The following is a 13,338-nucleotide window of genomic DNA, read 5'->3' on the forward strand; positions in this document are numbered from 1 at the left end:
TGACCATTGTATTAATAAGGGGAAAAAAAACCATACATCAAGTCCGGTAATGAAATGCGCCTATGGAAACGATCAAATGCACCACTACCAAATTTCCTGATCAACAAATGCCAAAGTACAATTTGCACTTGCATTCTTAATTACATGTGGCTAAACGGATTACCCCATATTAAGACAGGTTAATTTGACAGAAGAAAGTGTTCGCCAACAACCATGTACTAAAAAACACTCCCAACAATACACCATCGTCAACTTTCCCAACTTAACGACAAGCCAGTTTTACAATTTCTATTTTAAGCACAAGTAGACGGACTCATACTAAATGTATAATTGTCTAATTTTAATATTAAGATACATGAAACCTTTAAAAAACATGAACAAGAATACAATACAAATACAACATATATACATACAACACTAGTAGAAGATATGTAGTTCTTTCTTCTTCATCTCTATGGGTTTTCTCTCTCTCTTTTTTTTTTTTGCTTCTTCCATTTGCAAGATCTAACGAGCCATAAAATCCTTGATGATTGGGATATAACTTATCGGCGTTGCTGACACATTTGGCACACGGTGGCTGATTTGGCATTTGCAAATGTACAGTATTCGCATGACCAATGTCCAGAATCATCTATGTTTCTTGAACCACTTGATCTGGATGTTGCTGCAGTTCCTTTGCTCCTACTATTTCGACTCTTGCTACTACCAGCTCCTAAGCCTCGTGAACCACTTGCTCGGCTGGTTCCACCATGGGCATCGACATCAGAGAGACCATTCTCTAGAGCCCTTACTAGATTCTCAAAGTAATTGCGGGTCACACTAGAATCATACAAGTTGAAAAAAGAAAAACTTGTCAAAACCAAATGCTGCAATGACTAAAACATTACAAAACTAATACCCAATTACCCTTTCTTATAAGTTTAAAGATTTTATATGAATGGCAAAAGTTGGAGTCCGACAAATCTATATTCAATTTGATATAGTTTATGCGGGAAATGACCTGGTCAGCCCAGCCAGTTTCATACGAAACTCATTGAACTCCTTTGATGGACCGTCGGCATTCAGGTGAATTTGTAGTTCCTTCTCCGCACATTGATGAAGTCGTTCCAACCCAGATTCTGCCTCACCTGAAAAGACCTCATATTTTTCTTAGTAATATAATTCTATTTTTATAAAGTGGTGCTCATAAGTTGTGGAATGTGAAGAAAACCTTGCAAGTACTCAAAGAACTGCCTCTTGGCATGCTCATGCTCTGGCAAATAATATCCATAAGCATAAGTCCACTTTAGTACTCGTCTACATTCAACTATCTGCAAAAACCAGGAAAAAGATATGCATAATCAGAAATATATAATAACAGAAGATTTTGTTGTTACAGATAAAAGAAGAAGGAAAAAAGACAAGGAAACACAATTACCTGTAACCAGGCTTCTGTTATGAACTTAAGCTGTGATTCAGGCTGGCACTGCTTGTCACTCAGTTTCTCAAGCTACAAGAAAAAGAAGCTGTATTTTTTAACAAACCAGATACACATTACGATATCCAAAAAAACTAGAAATGGCCATTTTGACCCACTTGTGAACATGGGTCAATCGTACTATCGTTCACCTCTAACTGATCAAACAGAAAAGCAAAACAAAAACTTGCTTTAAAGCAAAAGTTCTTTCATCTATTATATTATAACTGGAACAAAAACTTGCTTTAACTCCAAAATAAAATTCTTTCATAGATTAGATTATAACTGGAATAATATAATTCTGGTATTCATATTTGATACACTAGTTATCTATACACTAGAAAATGGAACAAGACATGAAGCAACCCATTTTGACCTATTACCAGCCCAGCCATGCATTAGATGTAACCCACCATGATAGCATTTAGAATCTAGCTATCAACAAGTTCAGATAATTATAACATTTCTTCACTTTTAATTTGTCATTAAGAGATCAAAACCACATATTATGTATGTAAGCTTTTACTTTAATTTAAAAGTTCTTCAAAAAAAAAAAAAAAACAACTTCTGCATATAAAAGACGGAAGAGAACTAATTTACAAATAAAATATACTTACTTGTACGTTTTGCATCTGCTGAAGATCTGCCAAAGCCTTTTGTCTAGACTGCAAAGCAGCAAACAGTTACAAAAAGTTAGTGAACAGGAAGTGTTAATATTATTCATCACATAATCGATTCTTAATTGAAATTGGAACTGCTAACATCCAGAATTCCAAATACAATCTTGACCAAGAGGTTAAAGCTCACCGATTGGTTTGTAGCCCATCTTTCATAGTAATGAGTGTATCTTTCTAATGAGTTTTTTGCCATCTCCCGTCGCTTTTCTGTGTCATCATACTGCAGGCATAAAAAAAGATAGGCATTTACAAACAATATGCATATATTACACCTTGCAACAATAGTTTTATATTAGCATACCACTCCCTCTTGTTTTGCTGCTTCATAACGATTGCATGCATAAAATCCTCCTGTCCTTTCACCATGATCAGACCATGCACCAAGGCAAAGCCTGACAAATCCATTTGACACATGGCTTTAGTTATAAATATGTTTTCATGGTGAGAAGATAATACTTAATTACTAATAGGTGGTAGAATAGGTGTCCAATGGGTAGGAACAGACGTATTTAGGTTGACTCAGAAAACTAGTTCAATCTTTTTAACTATAGATCCCAATCGTGCTGGGGCCGGGTATGGGTTGTTCAATCATTGTAACAAATTGCGCGTTAAAGGTGTTTAAAAACATTACTTACAACATTAATAAACTAGAATTTTTACTAAAGCAAATTACAGGCTATAACTGAAGATTCATGCAAGGTAACTTTCGACATGTTTAACCTGTTGGACCCCCTAAAGGCCTAAACTGCTACCTTTTTAGCTAAACCTTTTGACTTTACCCATTTGATCCATTAGAAAGGATAAGCTCGGCCTAATGAAACCATAACCAAGTTGATGGGTGGAAAAGATAATGATTAACCTAATTCATAATGAAAATTCAAAAATGAAGATTTGCATCATGTAAGAATAACTTGCCACCATTGCATTTAGTGATAATAAACTTACCAGCAAAACTCAAACTTGCAAGGTGGTGTACATGTAATATGCATACATCCTTGGTTCTTCTCAATTGGCCGTTTGCACTTGGGACATGGTTTTGAATTAGCCAATATCCTGAAAATTTAATCAACGGTCAACAAATTGAAATATACTTATTTCATATCTCAAATTTGGATAGCTGAATTCCTGACTAAATTTTTCAGTTTGTGGAACATACAAGACAATGATACATGCATACCAAAATCCTATCCTGGCATTCACCTTACTTTCACAAGTAACATACAGCTTTCCATAAACATGTTACAAGTTGAGTTACCAAGGGGAAAGTCATGCCGGGATATGGACCTGTATGTAGATCAACAGCACAGGCCCAATATTTTGAGACCGCCAATTTTTTTGGGCCACTTGGACTTATTTTGATAGGTAAGTCATGTGCAGAGTTTGATATATAATAGAAACATGTAAAAATCTTCTCATTTGTTCTTGTCCACATCAATGTTGTAAGCTAAAGAAAGAATCTGGATATTCTATAGACTAGCAGGGTAGCTGATTCTTACTAATGGATATGACCAAGATTCCAATTTTCTTGTTTCAAACATAATATGATCAGTTCTAAAATACTTGATATATGAATATGGGTTACAGATAATTAAATAAAGCTTTATGTTTACATAATATTAGGTTGCATGCAAGTTGCATTAGCAAACCGTTTTCCCATGACGTTTTAAATATAGCTTTATGTTTTACCCAAAGGATCTTTATATTCTATAGATTAGCTAACCATTTGATATATAAATATAATCTTCGAAACTGTTTTACACAGTAAAACCTACCTAACCAAAATTAAACTTCTAATGAGTTGATTTATATTTATTTTTACAATTGAAGGGTATAATTATAACAAATAGCCCTGGAGGAGGTCCACAAAACTAATTTGCATTAGCTTTCCACAAATTTTCAAATGGATCAATAAGTAAAGGGTAAAATCAACTATATAGATACCAATTCATGTTTTCAGACTCTGCACTGTTCTTCATAATCCATTTTGAGACTGTGTCACAATCAACTGGCCTGTGAGCTTCCTCTGTACACTGTCAATAGTAATGAACATCTAACTTGGTAAGCACAGTATACAAAATATTAATGGGGTATAGAGACAGCAACTTCGACACACTCATTTATGAAAAAAGGTCGACTTGGGTTATAATTATTTCAAACACGTTAAAATAAAATATAAAATTAGGTAAGAAAACAGTCAAATGTATGGTCCGAAGAGTAACATTGAACATATTTAGTTTTGTAATTATATTTAACATAACATTAATTATAGAAAAAATCAACAAAACATGCTTCAGGCCAAAAACGTTTCGACCCATCCAAAAATACCCATATCGACCCCTCATCCAACCGGATATGCCACCCATTTTGCCCTCCAATGAACAGTATAAAGTGTATAAGAAGTCAGACGCACATTCCAGCAAAAGCTGTATGAGCAGCGGCAGGTAACATCAAAGGTTCCACCACCAACAATGAAGTCCACAGCATAGTCGCAACCAGGAGCAGGACACCATTTTGTCTAAAAAACAGAAAGATATCTGGTAAAAGCATAATTTGGTGAATGATATGACATGTGATGAACTTATATAACAACAGTGCTAGGCTTGACATTGACCACTAGACAATGTATAGTGGGTGTTTTAATGTGTATTTGGAGAGTGATTCTGTGATATTGGATTAATCAGAATCAGCGAATCAAATATAATAGAACCAGTTTTTGACAGCAAAAAAAGAAAGAAAAACTAACGAAATTCACATAATTACCTTTCTATTGTCTTCTACAAAGGATCTAAGAAAGTAACGGCGATACTTCTCTCGATCATCATGTGGGGCCAAGGAAATAATCATGTCTTGACCAACGGCTGCACCACAAGATGGATCAGGACATCGGAGCATTAAGCACCCTGGACCATCATTGATGGCAGTACTTATGTATCCTGCACATGTTGATTAAAAAATAAATCCATAATTCTTACTTAACCAAGTACAGATAGTGTTTAAAAAAGCAGAACTGCAGTTGTTAACTTCTGAGCATATACAATCATTTGTCAGAGTGACAGAGTGTAATCTAAGAAACTAGTTTGTCACCACAAACCTTGCCAACAAGTCACACAAAAAGGATGGCGACAAGCAGCAGAACGCATAATGTCACCACGATAGACTTCAAAGCAGATCCCACATGTCAACTGCCAAAAGTGTGTCAGTTATTAGAAGCCATTAAGACGGTATGGGGTGAAAGTTGTCCAAAGTACGACTATGTGATAGTTCAACCTTGCTCATCGTATTATTAACATATCGATTATTTTTCACATGCAAAAGTTTTGCAATCATATTTAAGAGGCAAGCACTCAAAAATATTTTGGAAAAATTTTCCAGTCATCCCAGCTCGATTTTTTTCAACCCATACAAATAAGTTACTTATTTGACCCAAACTCATTATTTTCAGTTACCAAATCCGACATATCAAATCATGTAAGGTACTACAGTTACCTCTTTAGCATTGGGTAGTGCACGTGGCTCCTCCAATAAACCAACAAGCCTGCGAACCTTTTCTTCATCCGCAAACCACTCATCATTCACTTTGCTAACACTCCTGTAGGTTCAAAATATTGAAATTCATTCAGCAGATTGAGATTGAGACGGCATCCTGTTACCACCTAGAAGATTGAGTTCAACAAAAAAAATGACTACGTAACAGTCTGCTTCATGGTTTGGCAAGAGTAGAAAAGAAAAGCCAATAAAATACGTGGCACCTACACACACCTCCATGTACATGTGGCAATATGGGTAGGATGGACAACAGGTCAGCACGGACAATTCTAGTGCACGCTGAAACAGGTCAGACCGGTTTGGGTTCATCCACAAAGAAATGTGTGCATTTTTTTACAATATTTAGATAATTGATATACCGAACATAGAAAAGCTATATTTCTGTGACTCTAGAATCACCTAAACTTTGTATTTGGCCTTATATAAACATAATCAAAAGACCTAATATTACAGAGCAAATGCAAATGATTACCACACTGAAGCCAACTACAATTGGTGGGCCCTGCCTATAAACTTGAACCATATCTGGCAACTTACCACAAAAATAAAAGGTGTAGTAATACACTACCGTAAGGTGTGTATTGTATGACCTAAGTCCTATCTGACTTTATTATGGTTTTTGTGCTTGATGAGCCACCAGTGGTTCACCACTTATTAAGAATCTTTTCAGTAAGATGGTTTCTACACATGAACACTTCATAGTTGTTCAGTTAATCTCTTGATGGACCATACATACTGCTAGACTGATATATATAAACCATTCAAAACTGTTGCTAGGATAAGTTTCATGTCATAAAAAGATGGCAACATCAGATATGGCTTAAACAATGTAAAAATGATCAAGCATGAATACGGTACTGGCCCACTAGTCACGATTGAAGAATTAACTTACCCATTGAAATAAGTATTAACAAGTTACAACGCAAAACCCCAAGGCTTCTAGTACATGATGTAAGAGTGGACTTTTAAAGTGACAGGTTCCACCTTAGTATTCAAGCTATTTGTTAGGACAATAAGTCAATAATGTCGATTGAAATTTGTTCATTATCGAAAAGTTATTTTTCGTAAAAAAACTTGAATTCTGTGAATCAAACTAATAAAATTGAGTTTCCACCTCCATGTCCATCAAAACAAATAAAGCTCTTAAATTATAAAAAAAAAAAAAAAAGAAAGAAGAAGAAGAAGAAGAGGAAAAGAAAAAGAATAGGTCTAAACTTCAACAGCTTGTGATAGTTTTTACCGATCAAATATTTTGATAGATTAGCACACAAATGGTAGCAAGAGCTTTAAATTTCAATGTTAATTAATTTTCATAAACATAGATGCAAATACATTAGAAGACATCGAAATTGTTTTATTGTTCTACATTTCAGGATAATGTGGTATATTTTAAGATCACTACAATCTAAGTGAAAATCTGGAGCTTTTAGTTAACACTCATAGAAGTTTAAGCCTATATATTGAAGCTAAACATCATCTTGATTTTACAATTTTAAGTAGTTGACAAATATTGGGCATGCAACAATTTTTGTGTTTTGTGTTAGATTACCTGAAGTGCATGGATACAATAGAGACATAGAAACAATAAATTACCAGTTATAATGGCGGAGCAATATGGCAGCTGCGTTCTTTGAAATAGAAAGTATAGATGATATCTTATTGATATCATCCTCTTGGCGCAGACGGATATCGGCTTCATTCAAGATGATATAGTTTTGCTGAAAAAAGAAAGGAGCAAAAAATTGAAGTCTTAATCTGATACAAATACAACTAATACATATGTGACAGAGCTGGTGTAGTCTATGTAAGTTCATTTGACAATCATGTGAGGCAAACAAATAGTAAGCGACTAAAAGCGTAACACCGCTAAATTTCACCTTCAGCACTCAGTAAGAAGCACCCGTATAGACAATTCATAAGCAAATACATCTTTAAGATTTTGAAACCAAAAAATAAGCATATAGATTTAAAAATACAAAAAATCAGATTTCTAACTAGGAAGAAAAAATACTGACAATAAAGCATGTATTTTTGTTAAAACATAAATTTTAATTCATGTTTAAACACATGTTAACATGAACATAAAAGTTTATATAGCACCCCTACAGTTAAGAACATACAGTATTGACCCCAAAGTGTTCTCTCAGATATCATTTTCTCTAGAACTCCCAATTACACCTCTTCCAAATCACTCAATATATTGAGGGTACATTTAAGACTTCTATATCTGGCCACCCAAAACAATTTACCGTAAACTAGCATGTTACCCGCCCGATGCTGCGGTGTTCGTGACGGTGACTGTTTGTGGTAGAGGAGGCGTCGACGGGTGTAGATAATTGATGCAAAAGTAATTGATGTAAAGAGTTAATGTAGATATTTTTGAAAAGATAAAGGAATAATAGTGTAATATAATAATTAAGGGCATTTTGGACATTTTTCCCCGTGTAACTTTCAGCATGGGGGTTATTCTTTTTATAATATAGTATAGAAGTATAGATATAGGAGTATAGATATAGATATAGATATAGATACAGAAAGATTGATTTTCCAGCAACCCCCGCCAGACCACGGCATTTGACCTCAAGCCCATCACGTGAAAACTAATCTAAACCTATTTAGCCACCCGCTAAGATGGTTCCCAGCCATCCAGCCCCCCAACAATTTTAACTATAGATCAACTTCCTCTTCAACTCAATCTCCATAACTAGACTAAACTTCGCGTGATCATATGAACTATAATCATTAAATTCGTCTAATTACCAACTGTTACTTTCAACAATGTTTACTATAGTAGTTTACGACTGTACACCGTCGTTACGAAACTCTAGATTCTAGAATATAACATCACTACATCCACACACACCAAAACCCCCATCCCCTAATATACGAATCATATCACTAATAACTTATTAAAAATGCCTAAAAAAGTCGCTAAACGATAACCTACGTATACATGTAATAACATCTAGCAAACTCCTATTTCCCATTTCCCATTTCCTAATTCATTTCATTCAAATAACACAAATTATATCATCATATCACATATGTATCATAATAAAAAAACCACAAAATGAACAACCACCTGATGGCGATGCGATGCGAAATCGTCGGAATCATCGGAATCGTTATCGATAAACTCGTAATCAGGTGCATCACCGTCATCGGAATCCATCACCGTCTCACCGCTATAGAAATCATCATCAACCGATTCCGCATCATGCATATCATCTTCTGAATCCATTTTTATTTATTATTATTATTATAATTACAACACACACAATCTACAAACCCTAATTTTAAACCTAATAATAATTATACAAATTAACCTAATTAAATTAAAAGAATTATTCAAATCATATAAAAATAGGTGAGATAACTTAATTGGATTAATTACACACAGTATATGTGTGTGTATGTGTGTGTTTGGGGCAAACGGTGATAACTTAAAAGTTAAATTAGCCGGAGATTCCGATGATTGTCAGAGACAGGGGAAAGGGAAAAGAATATATATATAATGCTTTTTCGCACAGTATATTGTTTTTTTAGTTTTCTTTTAATTTTTTAAATTTAATATATTCGGTGGATGATGGAAGAAATGTATTGTGTGGACACTTCATAAATATACATTTCACGGAGTTCATGTATACCCCTCGAGTTTTTCTTTTCTAAATTAACAGAACGGTAACGTACAATGCGGCGGTGGTGGGGACGCTGATGGTTGATGGCGTTGATAGATGGTGGTGGCGCGCGATGGTGACGGTGGTGGCGGCGGTAACGAAAGCGGCGATTGGTGGTGGCGGCGCCGACGACAGCGAGTTGTGTATATTATTGATTTAATGTGGTTTTGAATTTTTGATAGTGGTTGAATGTTGAAAGTTAAAAGTTGAAAATGTTATTTGTTTTATCTAATACTATCTTATAAAGCATTTTGCATTTTTTTTAAAAAAAGGTGATTTGAACTACCCAAAATACCTTTATTTCTTATTCACTAATTTAAACACCTCTACCTAATATACATATAATAACCTTGAATCTCAAGTACTCATTTTTTTCTCTCCTCAAATCTCAACCACTCATTTTTTCCCTCTCTTTTCCATAAATCATTTTATTCCTCTAATTCATTTAAAAAAACTTATCTCAAAAACCATATATCGATAAATTATAAAAAATATATAGGTGTTCTTAAAACTTCACGCTCTTTCATTAAAGATCTCATTCGATATACTTTCGATGAATTTTTAAATCCGAGGGCAGAGCCCGTACCGTTAAAGCATTTGGCTATCACACTCTATGACCTATCACCCCACCATCTCACCGTCGCAACGCACGGGCACTATCTCTCGTAATATAAAAATATAGTATAGATATAGAGAGGTTGGTTATTGTAAAACAAGTATTAAGGTAAAACAAATAAGACAAGATCTTGACCTTTAGATCATAATAAATTTGATGCACGAATATTCATAAAGCACAAATATATATTAATGCACAGTGATTTTCAGTAAAGAGAAACTTATTGTTTTATTTGTTTTACTTTAATAGTTGTTTTATTTTAACTAGAACATATATATGTATATATATATAGATAACCAAAATGTTATAATCTTTTTACAAAAAGGTGATATATTGAGAAATGACCATATCTTTTTACCTAAATGATTTAGGTTTTTTTAACCCACATGAAAAAAGTTTTAATCGTATAAGAATTGGTGTGTTTCAAGGTGTGAAGTAAGAGTTAAGGGTCTGAGAATTCAAATGTCCAGTCAAAGTGTAAGAAAAATGAATTCATATATATAAACAGTTTTTTTAATAAATGAGATTCTGAGAATTCAAATGTCCAATCAGAGTGTAAGACAAATGAATTCAGATATATAAACAGTTTTTTTTAATAAATAAGATTCCATAACGATAACAAAATCAAAATATTTATAATTCAGTCATTAACTAGTTACTGGAACCATATATATATATATATGGTGTGATAAATTGAGTCCAAGTCTTAATTTGAGTCCAAATAGTCCATGTAACTTACACGCGTAAGTCGTGGTGGCGGTGGTCGCCGTAAGATTATGGTGGTGGTCAGAGATGACGGTGGCTGTATAATTTACACATGTGTAAAGGTCGTGGTGGCGGTGGTCGCCATCGTCGGAAGATCATGGTAGTGGTCGGAGATGATGGTGGTGGTGGGAGGAGGTGGTTTGGATTCGAGGAGAGAGAAGATAATCAATGGACCATTTGGACTCAAATTAATACCTGGATTCAATTTATCTTATATATATATATAACACATTATACTTATACATATGCAATATATGTGGAAAAAAAATTAACAAATTTGTGCCTACTTCAAACATGTGACTTGTCCAAAGTTCTCCCCCCCCCCCTCCCTTTTTTTTTTTTGTCCTAGGCCTCCCCTGTTAAGAGATGTCATAGTTGGAGTTTTGAGTAAAACTATTTTTTCCTTTGCATTTTTTTCATATTGAAAAAAGTATGAAGAACGGAAGGTGTGAAGTTTTTATCATTGCATCGTCAAACTATATTTCCGCATAACCTCCCCTACATTATTGTCACTGCAATAGAGTTTAACCACCAACTTTCAAATGGATTGATGGTGTTCCTTAACACCTTAGACACTAAAATATCGAATCACGAACGAAGTAAGACACGAAATGAAATACTGAATGCAAGACCTTTAATTTTGTATGAGGTCACCAAAAAGACTTTGTCTTTCCATTTATTGGATATGAGCTTTTGGTTTTTTATGTTGTCAATGAGTTAAAGAATGGTTTTCTTGTTGTTAAAGAGTTAAACAATGAAAATAGACGGTGAGTGCCTATTCGTGTCTCTCAGCTTTACATGAGAGCCCAAAGTGTATTGGTGACGTATACCACTCTATTTATTAATAAGTTGGTACAATTTGAAAGTAATCACACAAAACTTTTGGTTTGATCTCGAAGATCTGAGTCAAAGTTTCCACCGAGTATACGCCTAATGCGATGACGTCTAGCTTTGTCAACCATCAACGTTAAATGTTAGTCTGTTTTAATTGTGTTGATTGTAATATAAAGAAAGAAAAGATCATTTATTGTTATATATGGGTATAAATCATGAAAATCAATATATTAATTGATATAGTAATTTCAAATAAATATAATATAATATCTAGTTATATACTTTTACTACTTATAACTTTTAAAATTTTGGATATATAAAAGAAGAGGAATTTTTACCATTTTTTAAGATGATATATTTTTTGTTGGAACCAGTTATATAAAATGATGTGTAAATTTGAACGACTTATTAAAATTATATTTTCTAATAAAAAGATGGTGAAGAAAAAATACCTTCATCATAAATAGTCGTCATCATCTGCAAAATTAACCACTACCTCATGACTCGGTAGAACTCAAGGCAAATTTAACAACTAAACGCTCATTTCTTGCCGATGCTATGAAATATTATTTGTTGGTATAATATCAATTTTTTTTTCTGTAATTGAATAAAACATACTTAATTGAAGCTTTGGTTTTCTGGTGCACATGATGTGAAAATTCACTAACATCTAAATATTATATGTTTCTTTAATATAAAAAATACAAAAGTGATATATATATATATATATATATATATTATAAGCGTAAATATCTATATTCCTTTATAAAACAAACTCCCATTCCTTCTCTTTAATTTTAAGAACCTTAAATGACCATTTACTCTCCATCTTAATACATCCTTATTTTTATTTTATGAACTGTGACTAAAATGCCTTTAAAAAAATTCACTTTTATCTCTCCCTCACGCAGAACCACATAGCAAAAACACTAACTCAAAATTCGACTCCCTCCCCCCCTTCATATCCCACGTAATAATTTATCACATCTACGACCGCAATGAAATTACTTTGACGTCAATAATCATATTATCACCGTTGCCATTACCGCCGCTGTATTGCGCGAGCATCAAAGAAGATTAAGATACATGATAAGACCAAAGGTTAAAGTTGGATAAATAAAACAAGCGAAATCTATGTATCAAATATCAATAGTTGAATCAATTATGCATGTTGCTTAATGAAATGTAGTTCCATGACTATTACTTTAAAAACATGTAACTAATAAATATGATTAATTTGATAGACTCTAAACATACATAAAAATAATTGATGTTGAAATACGGTGAATCAAGAATTTAAGTTTAATAATAATAATAAAAGCGTAAGTAGATATTATATATCAACATTAAATTTTTTTATATCAGCTCCATACTTACACGTAGGGATTGAGTCATGTTATTGTTGTGCTAAAATTTTGATTTATGTTTTAAAGTTGGGGAGTGATATTCATACAACAGAAATTAGCTATCTACAACAAAAGTTTTAATTTTAATACATAGAATACAACTTAATGATTCATGTATTATTGTAGAATTCTAACTTTTTTGGTGTAGCTATATCATTTCTTTTAGATTACCAGTTTATATATATATATATATATATCATTACTTAATAAAAAAAACACAAACAGTAACATAAATAATGCACCTCAATTTAATCCGAAGGACATTATAATAATGTCAATGATGACTAGTACAACCGGTTAGAGGCATCACAGGTTTTACCTAAGGTCTTAAGTTCGATCTTTAAAAGTGACAAGTCTTTGA

The 13,338-nt window shown here is 33.3% G+C and overlaps 1 protein-coding gene across 1 annotated transcript; it reads right to left on the reverse strand.

Annotated features, from left to right (window-relative positions):
- Positions 1-183: 183 nt before the first annotated feature.
- On the reverse strand, positions 184-9,005 carry LOC122587188 (probable E3 ubiquitin-protein ligase ARI8). Its single transcript, XM_043759289.1, has 15 exons — positions 8,762-9,005; positions 7,273-7,397; positions 5,620-5,722; positions 5,225-5,315; positions 4,894-5,066; positions 4,544-4,648; positions 4,075-4,163; positions 3,079-3,186; positions 2,435-2,525; positions 2,264-2,353; positions 2,074-2,121; positions 1,418-1,489; positions 1,211-1,310; positions 1,001-1,127; positions 184-819 (listed from the first exon to the last, which is right to left on the reverse strand). Exons 1-15 carry the CDS (start codon positions 8,918-8,920, stop codon positions 543-545), a joined length of 1,758 nt encoding a protein of 585 aa, XP_043615224.1. The 5' UTR covers positions 8,921-9,005; the 3' UTR covers positions 184-542.
- Between the last annotated feature and the right edge of the window lie 4,333 nt (positions 9,006-13,338).

This window comes from Erigeron canadensis, chromosome 2 (assembly GCF_010389155.1).
Source record: "Erigeron canadensis isolate Cc75 chromosome 2, C_canadensis_v1, whole genome shotgun sequence".
In the NCBI taxonomy this organism is placed as follows: domain Eukaryota; kingdom Viridiplantae; phylum Streptophyta; class Magnoliopsida; order Asterales; family Asteraceae; genus Erigeron; species Erigeron canadensis.

Bases quoted from the DNA above. Each gene is read 5' to 3' on its own strand.
- LOC122587188 (XM_043759289.1), bottom strand. From the start codon at position 8,920: ATGGATTCAGAAGATGATATGCATGATGCGGAATCGGTTGATGATGAT. The intron at 1,128-1,210 runs GTTTTCTTCACA...AGGTCTTTTCAG, and splicing joins GTTCTTTGAGTACTTGCAAG to GTGAGGCAGAATCTGGGTTG. The intron at 820-1,000 runs GTCATTTCCCGC...GTATGATTCTAG, and splicing joins AAACTGGCTGGGCTGACCAG to TGTGACCCGCAATTACTTTG.